The 22408-nt window shown below is 49.2% G+C and overlaps 1 protein-coding gene across 1 annotated transcript in view; it reads right to left on the bottom strand.

The window, feature by feature from the left end:
* LOC139227586 (cytosolic carboxypeptidase 4) overlaps nucleotides 1-22408 on the bottom strand; it is a 267409-nt gene that overhangs the window by 208217 nt on the left and 36784 nt on the right. Inside the window, exons 7-9 of the mRNA XM_070858449.1 lie at nucleotides 14603-14811; nucleotides 12006-12180; nucleotides 9901-9983 (exon numbers count right to left, since the gene is read on the bottom strand). Coding sequence (XP_070714550.1) covers nucleotides 9901-9983; nucleotides 12006-12180; nucleotides 14603-14811 — 467 coding nt within the window. The remainder of the gene's footprint in view (nucleotides 1-9900; nucleotides 9984-12005; nucleotides 12181-14602; nucleotides 14812-22408) is intronic.

Here is a 22408-nt window from a genome sequence, read left to right as displayed (position 1 = left end):
CCCTTCCTTGGCCAAAACCGTGCCAGCAACCCACTTTGGACCATGACCATAATTCAGGACAAACACAGGGTCATGAACAGCAATTTCACATGAAATGGCCGCGCGATCGTGGTACCATTACTGCCATTGCCTTCTGGTTTCAACATGATCATTGAGATCCGGGTGTACAAGGGACAGCTTGGTTTTGAGGCCTCTCTTTATTAACAGCTCGGCAGGAGGGACCCCGGTGAGCGAGTGGGGTCTCGTCCGGTAACTGAGCAGAATGTGGGACAAGCGGGTCTGTAGGGAGCTGTGAGTCACGCATTTTAGGCTCTGCTTAATGGTTTGGACAGCCCGCTCCGCTTGACCGTTAGACGCGGGTTTGAAAGGGGCAGGCCTAACATGCTTGATGCCATTACGGGTTATAAACTCGTGGAACTCCGAACTGATGAAACACAGTCCGTTGTCACTGACAAGGACGTCGGGCAGGCCATGGGTGGCGAACATGGCCCGGAGGCTTTCAATAGTGGCTGTGGTGATGCTGGATGACATAATTACGCTTTCAATCCATTTGGAGTAAGCGTCCACTACCACTAAAAATATTTTGCCGAGAAAGGGGCCGGCAAAGTCTATGTGGATCCTTGACCACGGTTTGGATGGCCATGACCACAGACTCAGCGGAGCCTCCACAGGTGTGTCACTCAGTTGCATGCAAGTGTTGCACTGGTGCACACATGACTCCAAGTCCGAGTCAATGCCGGGCCACCAAATGTGAGACCTGGCAATGGCCTTCATCATGACAATGCCTGGGTGAGTACTGTGTAAATCTCGCACAAAAGTTTCCCTGCCTTTTTTTGGCATAACAACACGATTACCCCATAACAGACAATCAGACTGAATAGACAATTCATCTTTGCGGTGGCTGTAAGGCTTAATTCCATCTTGCATTTCTCTGGGAATGGCAGACCAATTTCCAATTAGCACACACCTTTTTACGCTTGACAGTACAGGATCCTGGCTGGTCCAGGTCCTAATGTGGCGAGCCGTGACGGGTGACCCCTCGCTCTCGAAGGCATCCATGACCAGCAGCAAGTCTGCGGCCGCGGCATTTCCACCCCGGTTGTGGGCAACGGTAGCCGGCTGAACGCATCAGCACAGGTTTCAGTGCATGGTCTGTGGTGGATGACATAATCATAAACGAATAATGTCAGTGCCCATCTTTGGATGCGGAATGAGGCCTTGGTGTTTATACCTTTGCTCTCAGAAAACAATGAAATGAGCGGCTTGTGGTCTGTTTCAAGCTCAAACCGAAGCCCAAACAGGTATTGGTGCATTTTCCTAACCACATATACGCATGCTAAAGCCTCTTTCTCCACCATACTATAGGCTCTTTCAGCCTTAGACAGACTTCTGGATGCATATGCAACTGGTTGGAGTTTGCCTGATACATTGGCTTGCTGGAGCACACAACCGACTCCATATGATGAGACGTCGCAGGCCAGCACTAACCGCTTACAGGTGGTCACAGTGTACCAGTAATTTATTGGCTCACAGCAGGTTCCTGGCCTTCTCAAAGGCTCTGTCTTGAGGTTTGCCTCAAACCAGTTATTATCCTTTCTCAGCAACATGTGCAAGGGCTCTAGCAATGTGCTCAAACTAGGTTGAAAGTTACCAAAATAGTTGAGAAAATCCAGGAATGAACGCAGCTCCGTCACACTCTGGGGTCTGGGTGCATTCTTGATGGCCTCTGTCTTCGAGTCCGTAGGCCTGATGCTATCGGCTGCAATCTTTCTCCCCAGGAATTCGACTTCTGGTGCCATGAAAACGCACTTGCAGCGTTTTAGCCTGAGTCCCACTCTGTCCAGACGATGTAGAACCTCTTCCAGGTTGTGCAGGTGTTCGGTGGCGTCACGACCGGTGATCAGGATGTCATCTTGGAACACGATGGTTCTCGGGACAGACTTCAGCAAACTCTCCATGTTTCTCTGAAATGTGGTTGCTGCTGAGTGAATCCCGAAAGGGCTTCTGTGGTATATAAACTGTCCTTTGTGCGTGTTGATGCACATCAGTTTTTTCGATGATTCGACCTGCTCCTGTGCCATGTAAGCGGAGGTCAGGTCCAATTTGGTGAATGACTTCCCCCCTGCTAGAGTTGCAAACAGGTCGTCAACCTTGGGTAACGGATACTGATCCTGTATCGAGACTCGGTTGATCGTTACCTTGTAGTCGCTGCAGATCCTGACCGTGCCATCACTTTTCAACACCGGGACAATTGGACTGGCCCATTCGCTGAACTCGACTGGTGATATGATTCCTTCTCATTGAAGTCTGTCCAGTTCGATCTCGACCTTCTCCCTCATCATGTATGGAACGGCCCAAGCCTTGTGATGGACAGGTCTTGCATCCGGGCCTAGGTGGATCTGCACCTTGGCTCCCGGGAAGTTGCCGATGCCTGGTTCGAACAATGAGGGAAACTTGCTCAGCCCTTGAGCAGACGAAGCGTCATCCACTGATAAGGCTTTAATATCGTCCCAGTTCCATTTAATTTTCTCAAGCCAACTCCTGCCGAACAGCGTTGGGCCATTGCCTGGAATGATCCACAACGATAAATCATGCACAGCTCCATCATACGATACCTTTACTGCCGCATTGCCAATGACTGGTATGAGCTCTTTGGTGTAGATACGCATCTTCGCATTGATTGGGCTCAGTTTGGGTCGTTTTGCCTTAGTGTCCCACATCTTTTTGAAAGCCCTCTGGCTCATTATTGACTGACTCGCACCCGTGTCCAATTCCATTGATACTGGAACCCCATTTAATTTAACTTCCAGCATTATCGGAGGACTTTTGGTAAAAGAATGTACCCCATACACTTCTTCATCCTGTACCTCAGGTTAAGTTGCCTGTGCCGTTTGATCCACGCTGGATCGATCATCCTCAGCTACATGGTGTGTCGCAACACGCTTGCTCGGTTGCGGACACATTCGCTGAAGGTGCCCCATTGTTGCACAGCCTTTGCACACGTATTGATTGAATCGGCACTGATGGGGCCCGATGATAGCCCCCACAATGCCAACAAGGCGAGATTTGATTCACCCCCGATGGCGGACTTTGAGCAGTTACAGGTCGTACAAACGCGGACGAGTAGGCCCCGCCATGTGCAGCTCTGCCTGCCGATCATACTATTTTATGTACTTGCCGGTGAGTTTCAATGCTGGGAAGATATCTGTTTCGAGTTTTCGTCCGTGGACATGTATGCCTGTGTGATCGTGATACCCTGCTCAGGTCTAGAGATTCAGTAGCCAGCAGCTTTCGAAGGAATGACCTCATTGGCCAATGCCAAGCACAAAAAAATGCCGCAGCATTTCCTCCAACACAGCTCCGAAGTTGCACAGCCCAGCGAGACGTCTCAGGTCGGAGACAAATTCTGCCACTCCTGGCCCTCGGAGCGACTGTGGGTATAGAAACGATACCTCGCCATGATGATGCTTTCCTTTGGTTTAAAGTGGTTCCGAACCAGCGTACACAATTCACTGTAAGTCTTATCCATTGGTTGAGTCAGTGAGAGTAGATTCTTGATAAGGCCATAAATCTTTGACCCGCAAAAGGTGAGGATAACCGCCCTGCGCTTAATTGCGTTATCGGTTCCTTCCAATCCGTTGGTTACAAAGTACTGGTCGAGGCAATCAGTGAAATCCTCCCAGTCTTCCCCTTCCACGAATCTCTCCAAAATTCCAACAGACATGGTTGCGTGAAAATTCGTATTTGTTTCTCGTCGCGAATTGTTAAGTATCAAATAACTCTATGAGGCTAAGTACAGTGAGCTAGTTCAGGCATGACCTTACTCCAATTATTTATTCTCAATGTGAGGATTCAACATGGCTGCCAACATTATATACATGGCTTGCACGTATCTGCCAGTGACCATTAGGACTCTGACAGGTGGCAGGTAAAACCCAGTTAACATACATAACACCACCAGTAATTAACGTTGGCGTCCACGTCTTGCGCCCAGCTTCAAATCCAAAGCAGACAGGCAGAATTAAGTCCCTCTCCTGTGCTGGCATTAGGGTAATTAAGCCAAATAAGTCTGTCTTGTTGTTATCCTCAGAAACTTAAGAGAGTGAAAATACTCCCATAATTTGTCACTAAATGGCGTAACGAGGTGTTTGGAAGAAGAGAAAGATCACAGCAGGGATGCTAGGCACATTGGTATTCATAACAAGAACTTGCATTTATATAGCGCCTTTAGCATAGTAAAGCATAAGAACATAAGAACATAAGAATTAGGAACAGGAGTAGGCCATCTAGCCCCTCGAGCCTGCTCCGCCATTCAACGAGATCACGGCTGATCTGGCCGTGGACTCAGCTCCACTTACCCACCCACTCCCCATAACCCTTAATTCCCTTATTGGTTAAAAATCGATCTATCTGTGACTTGAATACATTCAATGAGCTAGCCTCAACTGCTTCCTTGGGCAGAGAATTCCACAGATTCACAACCCTCTGGGAGCAGAAATTCCTTCTCAACTCGGTTTTAAATTGGCTCCCCCGTATTTTGAGGCTGTGCCCCCTAGTTCTAGTCTCCTCAACCAGTGGAAACAATTTCTCTGCCTCTATCTTGTCCATCCCTTTCATTATTTTAAATGTTTCTATAAGATCACCCCTCATCCTTCTGAACTCCAACGTGTAAAGACCCAGTCTACTCAATCTATCATCATAAGGTAACCCCCTCATCTCCAGAATCAGCCTAGTGAATCGTCTCTGTACCCCCTCCAAGGCTAGTATATCCTTCCTTAAATAAGGTGACCAAAACTGCACGCAGTACTCCAGGTGCAGCCTCACCAATACCCTATACAGTTGCAGCAGGACCTCCCTGCTTTTGTACTCCATCCCTCTCGCAGTGAAGGCCAACATTCCATTCGCCTTCCTGATTACCTGCTGCACCTGCAAACTAACTTTTTGGGATTCATGCACAAGGACCCCCAGGTCCCTCTGCACCACAGCATGTTGTAATTTCTCCCCATTCAAATAATATTCCCTTTTTCTGTTTTTTTCCCCCAAGGTGGATGACCTCACATTTTCCGACATTGTATTCCATCTGCCAAACCTTAGCCCATTCGCTTAACCTATCTAAATCTCTTTGCAGCCTCTCCGTGTCCTCTACCGCTTTCCCACTAATCTTTGTGTCATCTGCAAATTTTGTTACACTACACAAGCATCCCAAGGTGTTTCACAGGAGCGTAATCAGACAAAATAAATTGAACCAAGCCAACGAGGGAGGTATTAGGACAGGTGAGGTAGGTTTTAAGAGGTGTCTTAAAAGAAAACAGAGAGGCTGAGAGGTTTCAGCAGGGAATTCCAGAGTTTAGGGCCCAAACAGCTGAAGGCACGGCCACCAATGGTGGTGAGAAGGAAATCAGGGATGTGCAAGAGACCAGGGTTGGAGAAACGCAGAGATCTCAGAGAGTTGCCAGATTGGAGGAGGTTAGAGAGATAGGGAGGGGTTAGTATGTACCTGGAGATACCCACACATCTGCATATGCAGAGGTGACCATACCTCGCTTTGATAGACGATTGGTGCATATGGAGGCTCCAACTCTAAAGGTTGGTTGTGACATCAAACTCAATGGCACAGTGTAGAGCCCTAACTAACCATTCTGCTGGACAGTTCTTCAGAAGCACCTCAATCACGATGTCATTATATGGCTCTGAAGTTGCAGCCCCCACAGGCAGGTACGAGGTGTGCACACACCCGTAGGGTCCCGCACATTCCGGGTTTCGGTATGTGAAGCACACGCGCCTAAACCCAGAACTTGCGATCGGTCAAGAATCCACTTGACAGATCGCACGCGTTCGGAAGTAAAGGGCCTTCGCGGGCGCAGAGTTGGGCTATTTGCCCACCTCTGCCCAGCGAATGCCCGCGAAATTCTTACGACTGAATTTTTTTTTTAATTCAATAATTTAAACATTTAAGAACGAGAGAAACAAGCTAAGTTTATTTTTAAACCCTTTAAAGTATGTAAGTTTATTTTTCAAAAAATGTAATTTTTGTTTTAAATAAATAAGTAAATTCCATTTTGATTCATTTTAAATATGTGATGTTTATTTTTATTTATTTTGTGTACTTTTTGGGGTATTCCCATTCAGGCTTATGGGGGGCCGGAATTCAGGCCTGCCAGAAACCTGGCACACTTACCGTTTTGTAAGTGTTTTCACCACCACATAGGATGAGGTTGACTCTTGATTGATATTCAGCTCTTTGTCCTTTTTTTTGAAGCTGCCAGGAAGTTGGTCATAAAGGGGGTGGAGTGTGGCGGTAAGTGCTGGTGAGGAGCGCAAGTGGAGGTGGGAGTGTTTCTCTGCCGCTGTCACTCAGCAGTGGAGCATCTGTGTCACCACGTACCTCTCCTCCTTTAAAGGGGAGAGAATCGGCGATTATTGAGGTTCGGCCACTGGGCCACCAGGGAGGGTTTCGGCCGGGCCAGCGGCCTGGCACCCAAGAGGCGCTGTTGGCGGCCTGGGGGCACAATAGTCCGGCCGACATGGAGGTCGGACGGCAAAAAAAAAATGGCGGCCGCGGCAGTGGGCCCTCGCCTTTAATGGCCGCCGCACCACCAGGGGGCTGACAGAGAGAATGCAAGGTGCACCGACAGAAAAAGCTGTCGGAGGCACCGCTCGGCAGGCAATAGATTTTTCGGCCCGAGTTTCGCCGGAGGTGGGGGGTCCCGGCGGTGCGCGCACTCATGGCGCACTCGTGGCCGCACGGTAGCGACGGGACAGAAGTGCGGACCACCAGAAAAAAAAACCCTGCTGAATTTAGCTTGCAGCGGCCATTCGACCAGAAATCGGCAGCCATTGGATTCCGCCGCATGGTCATCGCATTCCGGCGGTAATGGGCCTTATCGGGACTCTGAATTTCGGCCCCTTGGTGTTTGTGTATATACGGAACTCACCACAAGTATGAATGGGAATACCCCTACTTTGATTGATTGTTTGGGCCGGCCCACGTAATCCCGGGGGCATGCCTACGTCCCTAGGATATGTGAGCCTCTATGCAGGCATTCACGGAGAGGCCCAGGACCAAAGTTTCCAAACCGCCGGGACCACCAGGTACATTCATAGAAGTTTCTCAGGTCGGAGGCATCCACCCACAGGAAGCCTCCGACCACAATTTCCGGACTGCTGTGGTACTGGATGAAAGAAGGCACGGCACAGTGGTCAACAGCCAGCAAAGCCTGATTGACCTCTCCCACCAAGGTGCCACTAACCATATTTACACGCACTGTTGTACTTATTTGGCTATAGATGTGGGAAAATGTGTTCACAGGGTCTGAATCAGCAGAGAGCCAATGTGGAGCTGTACGAACATCTAACATGCACCAAAGGGCTGGTGCAGTGGGCTGTGGCTTCCAGGTTGCACGTGGAATTTCTGTTCCCTGAAGTTTTTGTCTGTTACTTCCTTCAACCCATGCATCTCCAAGCCATGCACCTTCATCCCATGCACCTTCGGCCCATGCACCTTCAGCCCATGCACCAACCCATGCACCTTCAGCCCATGCACCTTCAGCCCATGCACCTTCATCCCATGCACCAACACAGGCACCTTCAGCCCATGCACCAACCCATGCACCTTCAGCCCATGCACCAACCCATGCACCTTCAGTCCATGCACTAGCCCATGCACCAACACAGGCACCTTCAGCCCATGCACCTTCAGCCCATGCACCAACCCATGCACCTTCAGCCCATGCACCAACCCAGGCACCTTCAGCCCAGGCACCTACACATGCACCTTCAGCCCATGCACCAACCCATGCACCAACACATGCACCTTCAGTCCATGCACCAACCCATGCACCTTCAGCCCATGCACCAACCCAGGCACCTTCAGCCCAGGCACCTTCAACCCATGCACCTTCAGCCCATGCACCAACCCATGCGCCTTCAGTCCATGCACCAACACATGCACCTTCAGCCCATGCACCAACCCAGGCACCTTCAGCCCATGCACCTTCAGCCCATGCACCAACCCATGCACCTTCAGTCCATGCACTAACCCATGCACCAACACAGGCACCTTCAGCCCATGCACCTTCAGCCCATGCACCAACCCATGCACCTTCAGCCCATGCACCAACCCAGGCACCTTCAGCCCAGGCACATACACATGCACCTTCAGCCCATGCACCAACCCATGCACCTTCAGTCCATGCACCAACCCATGCACCAACACATGCACCTTCAGTCCATGCACCAACCCATGCACCTTCAGCCCATGCACCAACCCAGGCACCTTCAGCCCAGGCACCTTCAACCCATGCACCTTCAGCCCATGCACCAACCCATGCGCCTTCAGTCCATGCACCAACACATGCACCTTCAGCCCATGCACCAACCTAGGCACCTTCAGCCCATGCACCTTCAGCCCATGCACCAACCCATGCACCTTCAGCCCAGGCACCTTCAGCCCATGCACCAACCCATGCACCTTCAGCCCAGGCACCTTCAACCCATGCACCTTCAGACCATGCACCAACCCATGCATCTTCAGACCATGCACCAACCCATGCACCTTCAGCCCATGCACCTTCATCCCATGCACCTTCAGCCCATGCACCTTCAGTCCATGCACCTTCAGCCCATGCACCTTCAGTCCATGCACCTTCAGCCCATGCACCTTCAGCCCATGCAACTTCAGCCCATGCACCAACCCATGCACCTTCATCCCAGGCACCTTCAGCCCATGCACCTTCAGTCCATGCACCTTCAGCCTAGGAAAAAGCTGATCATAGGTTGAGTCTTTCTAAAGGCTTTCAGAATTTTTGTTAACTCTCTCCCTGTAACACTGCCCTTTAATTGTGCCCATCCCTTTAAATTTCACTCACATGCAATTTTCCAATCCCACCATTGGTTTCACCCTGCACCTGCACACATGTGCACCTGCAGCTGTGAATAATGATGCAAATGAGCTGGCCTGGGATATTTGAACGATATATTGGAGCAGTACGCGAAAGCTTGGTCAAAATGGCAAGCTTGAAGGAGGGTCTTGAGGGAGGAGAAGTAGGAGGTGTTTGAGGAGAGAATTCCAGAGCATGGGTCTTCAACTGCTGAAAGCACAGTGGGCTGTGGTGGGGAAAAGATGGGAATGAACAATAGGCTGGAGTAAGAGGAATGGAAAGTTTGGGCGGGCTGCTCCTGTAGGGTTGGAGGAAGTTCGAGATAGGGAAGGGAGAGGACACGGAGGAACTTAAAAAGAATGAGAACTCCATTGACTCCTCGTGCCTCAACAAATGGACTTCAAAATTCTTCTCTGATTTCCCATCTCAAGTCATTGCCTCATCTTATCTCATAGTGCATTCATACTGGACATATTTGGGTGGGCGCAAAGTCAAAACCGCTTCACACCATTGATACCCTTCACATACAAATCCAGTGTTGAAGCATGACTCAACTCGAGTGAAGCCAGGTGGGACTGTCTCCTTCTTCCCGTACCAGGTCATACTCGGACTCCGGGTAAAGGTTCCACATACACTATAACGGCACCATCTATCTGAAGCAAAACTACTTCATGACAACACTTCGATTGTCCTCCTGCTATTCATCCCCACAGACATCCTCTGTTCCCTTAGCATTGGTAGTCACTCATTCAGCCATGACACGTCTACCTTCTGGAACTCCCTGCCCAGTTCCCCCCATCTTGCCACCTCCTCAAAACCCTTCTCTTTCACTGTGCCTTTGGTTTCCAGCCCAACCTCTCCATTTTTCCTTTTAACCCTTCTGCTAGATGTACATCCTTTCTGGCTCATTATTGTGAGGAGCATCGTAGAAATGTAAGTGGTTGTTATAATGTGTCTGCCAGCTACACTCATACTTGAAACTAGTGATTGTAAAAGTCTCCATGTTATTCCATTTCCTTACATCTTCATTGCACCCTGGTTCTTCATTCTCAATGCCATCTTCATCATCCTGCTCTTCATCATCTTCTTTGACTGCAACACCCTCTGTACAAACACATAGATCTGTCAGCCCAGTCCCAGTCACTTATCTGCACAAATTACAGAACGTTGATTCCAACATTATCTGACATTAGCCTCACTTTTTGTGGGTTTGGGATTCGAACTTTTCTGATGATGATGGGGGTCTTCCTCTTCATAGATTTAGAGGCCTTGGTTTTGGTGAGTTTGGGAATCTCGCCTTTGAGTAATCGTAAGCAACCCACTCATCGATTTTGCAACATGTGTCTGGACCCCAGCTACAAATGGTTGGACATCCTGGACATACTTACCACCCATATTACAGGCGAACATATGGTCCCAGTTATACTCTAGGCTCACGTACAGTACCATCTATCCTAAATATCGCCTGTACTATGGGCTGTGTTTACAGATGAGCGTATTCTTAAATTTTTTTACAAACCCCAGCAAATGAGGCACAAACACTGAAAGGGGTTTGCATGACCCGTGCAAACATACGCGATGCAACACCTGCCCTTTCACCTCCTCTCTTCCCACTGTCCAGAGCCTCAGACACTCCTTCCAGGTCAAACCGCGATTTATTTGTACTTCTTTCAATTTATTATACTGTATTTGCTGCTCGGGATGCAGTCTCCTCTACCTAACGCCGATTGGGTGACTGCTTTGCGGAACACCTCCGTTCAGTCCGCAAGCGTGACCCCGAGCTTCCGGTCGCTTTAATTCCCCGTTCCACACCCACCTCCCCGTCCTCGGCCTCCTACACTGTTCCAGCGAAACTCAATGTAAGCTCAAGGAGCAGCACCTCATCTTTCGATTAGGCACTTTGCAGCTTTCTGGACTCAACATTGAGTTCAACAATTTCAGATCAGAACCACTGCTCCCATCTTTTTGGACAGCAGACGCTGGTAATGGTTCTCCTGTTGCCATTTACACCTCCGCTAGACCCATCTTTGGTTTCTTTACCTGCCCCATTACCATCTCTTTTTGCCTTGCCCCATCATCCTTTTTGTCATTTAATCTCTCCTGCCTTCCACCCTATCACAGACCTTCCCTTTTGTTCTTTTCTCCCCTCTCCCCTTCCCTGCCTCAATACTTGCTTAAATATTGCTACATCTCTAACTTTTGCCAGTTCTGACGAAAGGTCATCGACCTGAAACGTTAACTCTGTTCCTCTCCCCACAGACGCTGCCTGACCCGCTGAGTATTTCCAGCATTTCCTGGTTTTATTTCAGATTTCCAGTATGTGCAGTATTTTGTTTTTGTATTGTGTGAGAGCGTTCGTTCGCGGCTCTCTGTACTTCTGAGATTTGCGTATTAGGTACAGGCTCATGATCGCCTCAATTCTAGGCCTTTATATCCAATGTTTAACCCAAAGCTTGAAGAAAGGCAGCTTTTGAGTGCTAACGTGACCGAACCCTCAGTCCGATGAAACACGGCAGCATCACCAAACCAACAGAAACTGGTGTTTATATCGTCAGCTCAACACAAACAAGGTGTCTACACTCAGCCATTGGCATCAGTCAGTGATACCAATGGTACTAACCAGGTAAAGATTGGCAATGGTGGTGAAACCAGTGGTTATGTGACTGGACTAGTAATCCAGAGGCCTGGACTAATGAACTGGAGACATGAGTTCTAATCCCACCACAGCAAATGGGGAATTTAAATACTGTTAATTAAATAAATAGCTAGTATCAGTAATGGTGACCATGAAACAAAAACCCATCTGGTTCACTAATGTCCTTCAGGGAAGAAAATCTGCCGTCCTTACCCGGTCTGGTCTACGTGTGACTCCAGACCCATAACAAGGTGGTTGGCTCTTAACTGCCCTCTGAAATGGCCCAGCAAACCACACAGTTATACCAAGCCGCTACTGTGGGAGAACCTTCACCACACGGACTGCAGCGGTTCAGCAATAAATGCCAGCCTTGCCAGTGACGTCCACATCCCGTGAAGGAATAAGTTTAAAAGAAAAAGTAAATGAGGCCAAGCTCCTCTCTGCTCCGTAAATAAAACAACAGAAGTTCCGGTAAACCGACGGAATCTCACCTTGCGGAGACTTGCCGGGATGCTCCGGTGCCTGCTGGTCAGCGACGTTTGGCAGTGCGAATGAATAGCAGCTTCGGACTGTGAGCACAGGAAGCTGGCTCTTGGGATAGCACCTCCGCATGATTTGTGTGGCCAACTTTACAACAGGGTGCAGGTCTGTATTGGAGCCACAGGCCTAGATAAAGAAGAAAGCAGCTTTATTATTCCAGAGTGACTTGAAGCACTTCATTATCAGCATGGAGATACAGTTTGCTCTGCACATTGGTTCACCTTCAATACTGCTTTTGGAAACAAGATACATTTCTTTTCTCCGGCTAAGCTTATGATTTAGCCACGGTCCAGATAGATTTTCAATATGTTCCTTGGCCGGCTGCCTACCTGATCCTCATTGCTGCAAATGTTAGCTACTAGCAATTATTAAATTATATATACAACAAGCTAGAAAACTAGCAAAAACGGAACAAAAAATGTTGACACAGCATCCCCTCGTCCCCCAAAAGAGAACAACTGAAAAACCAGCCATGAATAAAGGACTATCACATGTAGGGCTAAATGTTATGGCTCCGCACAGACTCGTGCAATGCAAGCACGTGTCAGGAATTCAACCAAGGAGAATTAGCGTGACCCATTTGCATCCTGCATTATTTCCCCATCCATTAAAGAAAGTTGCAGTTTGCTTCTATACAAATAATAGGTTGTTGATATATCTGCAGCTTAAATTATGACAAGCCCATGCACCATTGCTCTTTTAGTGTAACTACAGGGTAAATGTTATGCTTTGAGTTAAGTGATAGAATACCCTGGGATCTTGCACGGGTGCTTAATGGGCACTATCATCATCATCATGGGCAGTCCCTCGGAATCGAGGAAGACTTGCTTCCACTCCTGAAGTGAGTTCTTTGGTGGCTGCACAGTCCAATACGAGAGCCACAGACTCTGTCACAGGTGGGACAGATAGTTGTTGAGGAAAGGGTGGTTGGGACTGGTTTGCCGCAAGCTCTTTCCGCTGACTGCGCTTGGTTTCTGCACGCTCTCGGCGTTGAGATTCGAGGTGCTCAGCGCCCTCCCGGATGCACTTCCTCCACTTTGGGCGGCCTTTGGCCAGGGACTCCCAGATGTCAGTGGGGATGTCACACTTTATCAGGGAGGCTTTGAGGGTGTCCTTGTAAGGTTTCCGCTGCCCACCTTTGGCTCGTTTGCCGTGAAGGAGCTCCGCATAGAGCACTTGCTTTGGGAGTCTCGTGTCTGGCATGCGAACTATGTGGCCTGCCCAGCAGAGTGTGGTCAGTGCTTCAATGCTGTGGACGTTGGCCTGGACGAGGACGCTGATGTTGGTGCGCCTGTCCTCCCAGGTGATTTGTAGGATCTTGCGGAGACATTGTTGGTGATATTTCTCCAGCGATTTGAGGTGTCTACTATCATCAAGGACACTGAGACAGTCAGGGCCCGCTGGAAGGAGCACTTCGAAGATCTCCTCAATAGAGATTCTGCCCTTGACTTGAGTGTTCTCAACTCCATCCTGCAGCATGCTACCCACCACCACCTCAGTAAGTCCCCAGCAGTGCACGAGGTAGAAAAAGCCATGAGACAGCTTAAAAACAACAAGGCTACGGGTGCGGATGGAATCCCTGCTGAGGCATTGAAGTATGGCGGAGAGGCACTGCTGGTGTGAATACACGACCTCAGCTCTCTCATCTGGAGGGAGGAGGATCTCAGAGATGCAGTAATCGTGACCATCTTTATAAAAGGGGACAACTCTGACTGAAGCAGAAGCAGTGCCGCAAAAAAGTCAATGCGGGCACTATACGGGTTCAGTCAATACTGCAGCGCACAGTTAAAATGCTACTTTAAGAAAGAAGAAAGACTTGGATTTATATAGTGCCTTTCACGACCACCCAAAAAAATGTGGGGGGTGGGGGGTACATTGGAGGGGAGCCCGGGACAACAAAAGAAAGAAAAAAGACTTGCATTTATATAGCGCTTTTCATGACTACCGGACGTCTCAAAGCGCTTTACAGCCAATGAAATACTTTTGAAGTGTCGTCACTGCTGTAATGTGGGAAACGCGGCAGCCAATTTGTGCACAGCAAGCTCCCACAAAGAGCAATGTGATAATGACCGGATAATCTACTTTTTTGTTATGTTCATTGAGGGATAAATATTGGCCAGGACACCGGGGATAACTCCACTGCTCTTGCAGAAGCCTTGAGCAAAGAGGAGCAGTGGACATAAAATCATAGAATAATTGAACGGTTACAGCACAGGAGACGGCCATTCGGCCCATCGAGCCCGTGCTGGCTCTCTGCAGGAGCACTTCAGCTAGTCCCACTCCCCCGCCCTTTCCCCGTAGCACTGTAAAATAGACTCATGGGGCGGGCCAGGCATTGTGCGGGCTGACTTCTGATTTCTTATGAGTTACAAGGGGCCAATATTTCCCCCTTTTTAAGGCCCACTAGTGCCTCTAAGATGTGATGACCGGTGGTAAATCCTAACCGACCGGGGGCAGGTGGAGGGTGCAACCCATCCACAATTGCCCCCGGCAAATGGCAAATGGTGAGGAAGTATCATGGAATATCCCCAGGGCTGTCTCAACCTACCCGTGAGGTGCTAAGCAGCACTCTCATCCCGTCGGCCTCCAGGAAGGCTTTCTTCCCCGTCTGGATGTTTGTGATATATTTAATGCAGTTGAGGAGAGCTTTGCGGATGGGAATATACTTGTTCTGCGTATCTCGCTGGTGCCAGTCCTGATAGAGTTTTAAGAGCCTGTGGATGTGCCCGTTCTCCACAGCTCGTCTGCTGTTCCATTCTGAAACAAAATAGTTCAACAGGTAATCAGATCTTTCTGAGCAATTCTTCCATACAACAAAGCATAAATATATATATATATATATGTTGTGTATCTGTAAAGCATGCACTCCCATGTTCCGCCACCAGGGAGCTCATCCCCTGAAGTCCCAAGGGATCCCAGCATCCCTTGGGAACACTGTATATAAGCCGGCCCCTAAGACATGTTCCTCACTCTGGAGTGTCTTATTAAAGACTGAGGTCACTGTTACTTTAACCTCCCTGTGTGCAGCCTCATCTGTGTTAGGAACACAATAACTGGCGACGAGAATACGAATCCAACGCAAAGATGCAGCAAACTGTGGGCATCCTGGCGAAGTTCTCGGAGGGTGAGGACTAGGAAGCCTATGTCGAGTGGCTAGACCAGTACTTTGTAGCCAACGAGCTGAACGGAGAAGGAAGCGCTGCAAAAAGGAGAGCAGTCCTCCTCACAGTCTGCGGGGCACTGACCTACAGCCTCATGAAGAATCTTCTGGCTCTGGTGAAACCCACAGATCAGTCGTATGAGGAGCTGTGTACACTGGTTCGGGAGCATCTTAACCCAAGGGAGAGCATGCTGATGGCGAGGTATCGGTTCTACACCTACCAGCGATCTGAAGGTCAGGAAGTGGCGAGCTATATCGCCAAGCTAAGGCGACTTGCAGGACAATGTGAGTTTGATGGCTACCTGGAGCAAATACTCAGAGACATTTTTGTACTGGGCATTGGCCATGAGACCACCCGATGAAAACTTTTGATTGTAGAGACACCGACCCTCAGTAAAGCCATTCCAATAGCACAGGCGTTTATGTCCACCAGTGATAACACCAAACAAATCCCTCAGCACGCAAGTGCTAGCAATGTTCATAAATTAACTGGAACTGTGTTTGTGAGCAGAAATGTACAGGGCAGAACCCACGAGTCTGCAACTGCCAGCAGGCCTCAGGTGACCCAGATGATTCAGAGTCCCCAACAAAGGATGAATGCAAGGCAATTCACACCTTGTTGGCGTTGTGGAGGCTTCCATTCAGCCTATTCATGCTGCTTCAAAGGGTATCTTTGCAAGAACTGTGGAACAATGGGGCACCTCCAACGAGCTTGCAAACGAGCTGCAAGCTCTGCAAAACCTGCTAACCACCACGTGGCAGAGGAAGATCGGTCCATGGTGGATCAAAGCAATTTCGAGCCTCAGAGAGAGGAGGCAGATGCTGAAGTACACGGGGTGCACACATTTTCAATGAAATGTCCACCTATAATGCTAAACGTAAAATTGAATGGCTTACCCGTAGCCATGGAACTGGACACTGGCGCTAGCCAATCCATCATGAGTAAAAAGATGTTTGAGAGACTGTGGTGCAACAAGGCACTCAGACCAGCCCTGAGCCCCATCCACAAGAAACTGAGAACGTACACCAAACAGCTTATCACTGTCCTGGGCAGCGCCATGGTCAAGGTCACCTACGAGGACACGGTGCACGAACTGCCACTCTGGACTGTTCCGGGCGATGGCCCCACACTGCTTGGAAGGAGTTGGCTGGGCAAAATCCGCTAGAACTGGGATGACATCCGAGCGCTATCACATGTCGATGAGGCCTCATGTACCCAGGTTCTTAACAAATTTTTTTTTTTAATTTCAAAATATACTTGATTCATATAAAAATTTGCACAATACATTGGAAGGCAGTTCAGTACATTTGGATACTAACGGCAGTTCCGTTCAATAGATTTGCTTGCTTTCCATTTCGAGGTACATTTCAGTACAATCCAGGATACATTGTAATACAGTCATCATATCGCTTTACTAGTGGCACTATACGGTACACGGAATGGGTGAGGGTACAGTTACATTTCTTTTAGTTACATTTCAGTTACATACAGTTTTATACTGATTCCAGCCCCCGGGTTTACTGTGGCAGAAGGGCTTTAAACTGTGGCCCTTCCCCACCGTGCCTTTGCGGCGACTGCACCAATTTTAAGTGCGTCCCTCAGCACGTACTCCTGGATCTTGGATTGCGCCAGTCTGCAACACGCAGACGTGGACATCTCCTTGCTCTAGAAGACCAGCAAGTTTCGGGAAGACCAAAGTGCGTCTTTGACCGAGTTGATGGCCCTCCAGCAGCAGGTGATGTCTGTCTCGGCGTGTGTCCCTGGGAACAGCCCGTAGAGCACAGAGTCATGTGTTACGGAGCTGCTTGGGATGAACCTCGACAGTAACCACTGCATCTCCATCCAGACCCGACTTGCAAAGGGGGCAATCCCAAAGGAGATGGATGACTGTCTCGTCCGCACCACAGCCAACTCGGGGGCAGAGTGCCGTGTCTCTGAAACCCCGGCTGTGCATGAAGGATCTGACGGGTAGGGCCCTCCTCACCGCCAACCAAGCTACATCTTGGTGCTTGTGTGAAAGCTCTGGTGATGAAACGTTCTGCCAGACGAGCTCGACAGTCTGCTCGGGGAACCACCCGACAGGGTCCACCCTCTCCTTCTTTCGTAGGGCGTCCAGGACGTTACGTGCCGACCACTGCTTTATGGCCTTGTGGTCAAAGGGGTTTTTTCTGAAAAACTTTTCCACGAAGGACAGGTGGGCAGGCATGGTCCAGCTGGTGGGGGCAGACCCATCCTTCGCAACACCAGGGACAGGTAGAACCTCAGCACGTAGTGACACTTGGTGTTTGCGTACCGGGGGTCTGTGCACAGCTTGATGCAGCCGCACACAAAGGTGGCCTTCAGGATGAGGGCCACGTTCAGAACATCCTTTCCTCCACTGTCCAGAGATTTGTACATCGTGTCTCTGCATTGGAAACTTTTCCGGGGCGAAGGTGTGGATCCACTTGGTCCCAGGGGCACGGCCCATTCACCACAAGGCGCAAGCGGTACTTCACATGATGAGGGAGAGAGTGGAAATCGAGCTGGACAGGCTGCAATGCGAGGGCATTATCTCCCCAGTGAAATTCAGCGAGTGGGCCAGCCCGATTGTTCCAGTACTCAAAAGTTATGGCACGGTCAGGATTTGCGGTGATTTTAAAGTAACTATTAATCGTTTCTCGCTACAGGACCAATACCCGCTACCTAAGGCAGATGACCTATTTGCGATGCTGGCAGGAGACAAGACGTTCACCAAGCTCGACCTGACTTCGGCCTACATGATGCAGGAGCTGGGGGAGTCTTCGAAGTGCCTCACCTGCATCAACATGCACAAGGGACTGTTCATCTACAACAGATGCCCATTTGGAATTCGGTTGGCTGCAGCGATCTTCCAGAGAAACATGGAGAGCCTACTCAAGTCGGCGGTCTTTCAGGACGACATATTGGTCACGGGTCGGGACACCGCCGAGCACCTACAAAACCTGGAGGAGGTCCTCCAGCGACTGGATCGCGTAGGGCTGCGGCTGAAGAGGTCGAAATGCATCTTCATGGCAACAGAAGTGGAGTTTTTGGGGAGAAAGATCGCGGCGGACGGCATTCGGCCCACAGATGCCAAGACAGAGGCTATCAGGAACGTGCCCAGGCCACAGAATGTCACGGATCTGCTGTCGTTCCTGGAACTCCTCAACTATTTTGGTAACTTACTTCTGGGGTTAAGCACCCTCTTAGAGCCCCTACATGTGTTATTGTGCAAAGTGGGAACTGGGTATCGGGAAAAAAACAAGTAATTGCTTTTGAGAAAGCCAGAAACATTTTATGCTCCAACAAGCTGCTTGTATTGTATAACCTGTGTAAAAGACTTGTGCTAGCATGTGACGCGTCGTCGTATGGAGTCGAGTGTGTATTACAACAAGCTAACGTTGCGGGGAAGTTGCTACCTGTCATCTATGCTTCCAGGAGCTTGTCTAAGGCCAAGAGAGCCTACAGCATGATTGAGAAAGAGGCATTAGCGTATGTGTTTGGGATAAAGAAAATGCATCAGTACCTGTTTGGCCTCAAATTTGAGCTGGAAACCGATCACAAGCCCCTCACATCCCTCTTCGCTGAAAACAAGGGGATAAATACTAATGCCTCAGCCTGCATACAAAGGTGGGCACACGCGCTATCAGCGTATAACTATACCATCCGCCACAGGCCAGGCACCGAGAACTGTGCGGATGCTCTCAGTCGGCTACCATTGCCCACCACGGAGGTGGAAATGGTGCAGCCTGCAAACTTGTTGATGATGCAGCAGCCAAGATCCTCTGCTGTCCCTAGTAAAAAAAAGTGTGTACTGCATGGGAGTTGAGCCAGCAACCCCGTTGAAATGCAAGAGCCAATCAAGCCATTCCAGCGGCGAAAGGACGAGCTGTCCATTCAGGCAGACTGCCGGTTGTGGGGTAACCGCGAAGTGCTACCAAAAAAGGGCAGGGAGACGTTCATCTCGGACCTCCACAGCACACACCCGGGTATAGTAATGATGAAAGCGATAGCCAGATCCCACGTGTGGTGGCCCGGTATCGACTCTGACTTAGAGTCCTGTGTATGGCAATGCAGCGTATGTGCTCAGTTGAGCAGCGCGCCCAGAGAGGTACCACTAAGTTTGTGGTCCTGGCCCTCCAGACCATGGTCGAGGATCCATGTCGACTATGTGGGCCCATTTCTCGGTAAAATGTTCCTGGTGGTGCTGGATGCTTTTTCAAAATGGATTGAATGTGAAATAATGTCGGGAAGCACCGCCACCGCCACCATTGAAAGCCTGACTGCCATGTTTGCCACCCACGGCCTGCCTGACATAATGGTCAGTGACAACGGGCCATGTTTCACCAATGCCGAATTTAAAGAATTCATGATCCGCGATGGGATCAAACATGTCACCTCGGCCCCGTTTAAACCAGCCTCCAATGGGCAGGCAGAGCGGGCAGTACAAGCCATCAAACAGAGCCTAAAACGAGTCACAGAAGGCTCACTCCAAACCTGCCTGCCCCAAATACTGCTCAGCTATCGCACGAGACCCCACTCGCTCACAGGGGTTGCCCCGGCTGAGCTACTCATGAAAAGGACACTTAAAACCAGACTCTTGCTGGTTCACCCCAACCTGCATGATCAGGTAGAGAGCAGGCGGCAGCAACAAAATGTAAACGATGGTCGCGCCACTGTGTCACGGGAAATTGATCTGAATGACCCTGTGTATGTGCTAAACTATGGACATGGTCCCAAGTGGATCGTGGGCACGGTGATAGCTAAAGAAGGGAATAGGGTGTTTGTAGTCAAACTAGACATTGGTCAAAATTTGCAGAAAGCACCTGGACCAAACGAGGCTGCGGTTCACAGACTGCCCTGAACAACCCACAGCAGACACCACCTTTTTCGAGCCCACAACACACACCCAAAGGATCAACGACACCACGCCGGACCAGGAAATCGAACCCATCCCGCCCAACAGCCCAGCAAGGTCAGGCTCACCCAGCAGCCCTGCAGGGCCAACAACATGCCAGCCCAGCGAGGGCACAGCCAACACACCAGAACAGACATTTGTACCGAGGCATTCCACCAGAGAAAGAAAGGCTCCCGACCGCCTCACCTTGTAAATAGTTTTCACTTTGACTTTCGGGGGGGAGTGATGTTGTGTATCTGTAAAGCATGCACTCCCATGTTCCGCCACCAGGGAGCTCATCCCCTGAAGTCCCAAGGGATCCCAGCATCCCTTGGGAGCACTGTATGTATGCCGGCCCCTAAGGCCTGTTCCTCACTCTGGAGTGTCTTATTAAAGACTGAGGTCACTGTTACTTTAACCTCCCTGTGTGCAGTCTCATCTGTGTTAGGAACACTATATATATATATCTATATATATAGGCAACTCTCGATTATCCGGGTCCCTTGGGGATTGGGCTATTCCGGGTAAACGATTTTTCCGTTAGGGTGAGTCTACATTTTAAACTTTAATGAATCAATACAATCAGCTACAAACAGCAACAAATGATGGACATAACCAGCACTACCCTCATTCTCAATGTCAGTGGCAGCCACGAGAGACATCGGCTGCAGCAGCGCTCACACACACACACACCAGCAAAGCGAAGGCAGAGGAGGGTGATTCTTATGGTGAGTGAGAGAGAGAGAGAGAGTGTGTGTGAGAGAGGGAATGTGCGAGTGTGAGAGAGAGAGAGTGCGTGAGAAGGAGAATGAGCAAATACAAATGAGCACAGTGTTTGGAAGGCGATTTTTCCAAATTATTTGGAGCTGTCTTTTCACTTGTTAGCAATAGAATTTTAAATCCCTTTACAACGGTTTCCCGTTGGATCCATGTACGGATACTGGAGAGTTGCCTGTATGTAAAAAACTGACTGGATCTCGAGGGTGAGTGATTGATGCTCGTACTCTGGCTCTTCATCTGATTAATAGACAATAGTGCCACCCTGTGGAATAAGGGTGTAGCTACACCTCAAACCTTTGTGTAACACAATCTTTATAATACTATAATCTATGTACAGACTGCATAATGAACACAATCCTTTATCATATAACCACAGTCTAATTATCTCATGCAGTGCGTGGGTGATGTAATTCTTACAACAATTATACCCGTGGTGAAAATCGCAACAATCTTTACAGCTCTGGGCTCAATTGGCTGAAAATGCAGTATTTTGAGTTGCTTTTCGGCCAATCAAATGTCACGTTTTGAATGTTGCACCTGGGATCAAATGGAGAAGCATCAGCATAAAGACAGGAGAAACGGGAGAGATTAGAAGCAGGCGTTGTTGGAAAATAAAACTAGGAGCGCATTCATGTGAAGCAATATTCAAAGCGCAGTCACTAGGCAGTGATATTAGCAGTCGCAGAATGCGTTAGTGAGATTCGAAATGAAGCCATGAAGCAGGAAGATATCAATCAACTGGTCAGGTGGACAGAACAGTGGCAAATGGAATTTAATCTAGAGTAGTGTGAGGTAATGCATTTTGGGAGGGCTAACAAGGAAAGGGAATACACATTAAATGATAGGACACTGAGAAGTTTAGAGGAACAAATGGACCTTGGAGTGCTTGTCCACAGATCCCTGAAAGTAGCAGGCCAGGTAGATAAGGTGGTTAAGAAGGCATACGGAATGCTTACCTTTATTGGCTGAGGCATTGAATACAAGAGCAGGGAGTTATGCTTGAACTGTATAAAACACTGGTTAGACCGCAGCTGGAGTACTGCGTGCAGTTCTGGTCACCACATTACAGGAAGGGCGTGATTGCACTGGAGAGGATACAGAGGAGATTTACAAGGATGTTGCCGGGAGTGGAGAATCTAAGCTATGAGGACAGATGAGATAGGCTGGGTTTGTTTTCATTGGAACAGAGGAGGCTGAGGGGAGACCTCATTGAGGTGTATAAAATTATGAGGGGCCTCGATATAATGGATAGAAAGGGCCTATTTCCTTTAGCAGAGGGGTCAACGACCAGGGGCCATAAATTTAAAGTAATTGGTAGAAGGTTTAGAGGGGATTTGAGGGGAAATTTCTTCACCCAGAGGGTTGTGGGGGTCTGGAACTCACTGCCTGACAGGGTGGTAGAGGCAGAAACCCTCACCACATTTAAAAAGTACAAGGATGTGCACTTGTAGTGCCGTAACCTGCAGGGTTACGGACATCGAGCTGGAAAGTGGGATTAGGCTGGATAGCTTCTTGTTGG

This window comes from Pristiophorus japonicus, chromosome 17 (genome assembly GCF_044704955.1).
Source record: "Pristiophorus japonicus isolate sPriJap1 chromosome 17, sPriJap1.hap1, whole genome shotgun sequence".
Taxonomy (NCBI): domain Eukaryota; kingdom Metazoa; phylum Chordata; class Chondrichthyes; family Pristiophoridae; genus Pristiophorus; species Pristiophorus japonicus.
The sequence above is the reverse complement of the archived record's forward strand: the minus strand, read 5'-3'. Positions and strand labels throughout refer to the sequence as shown.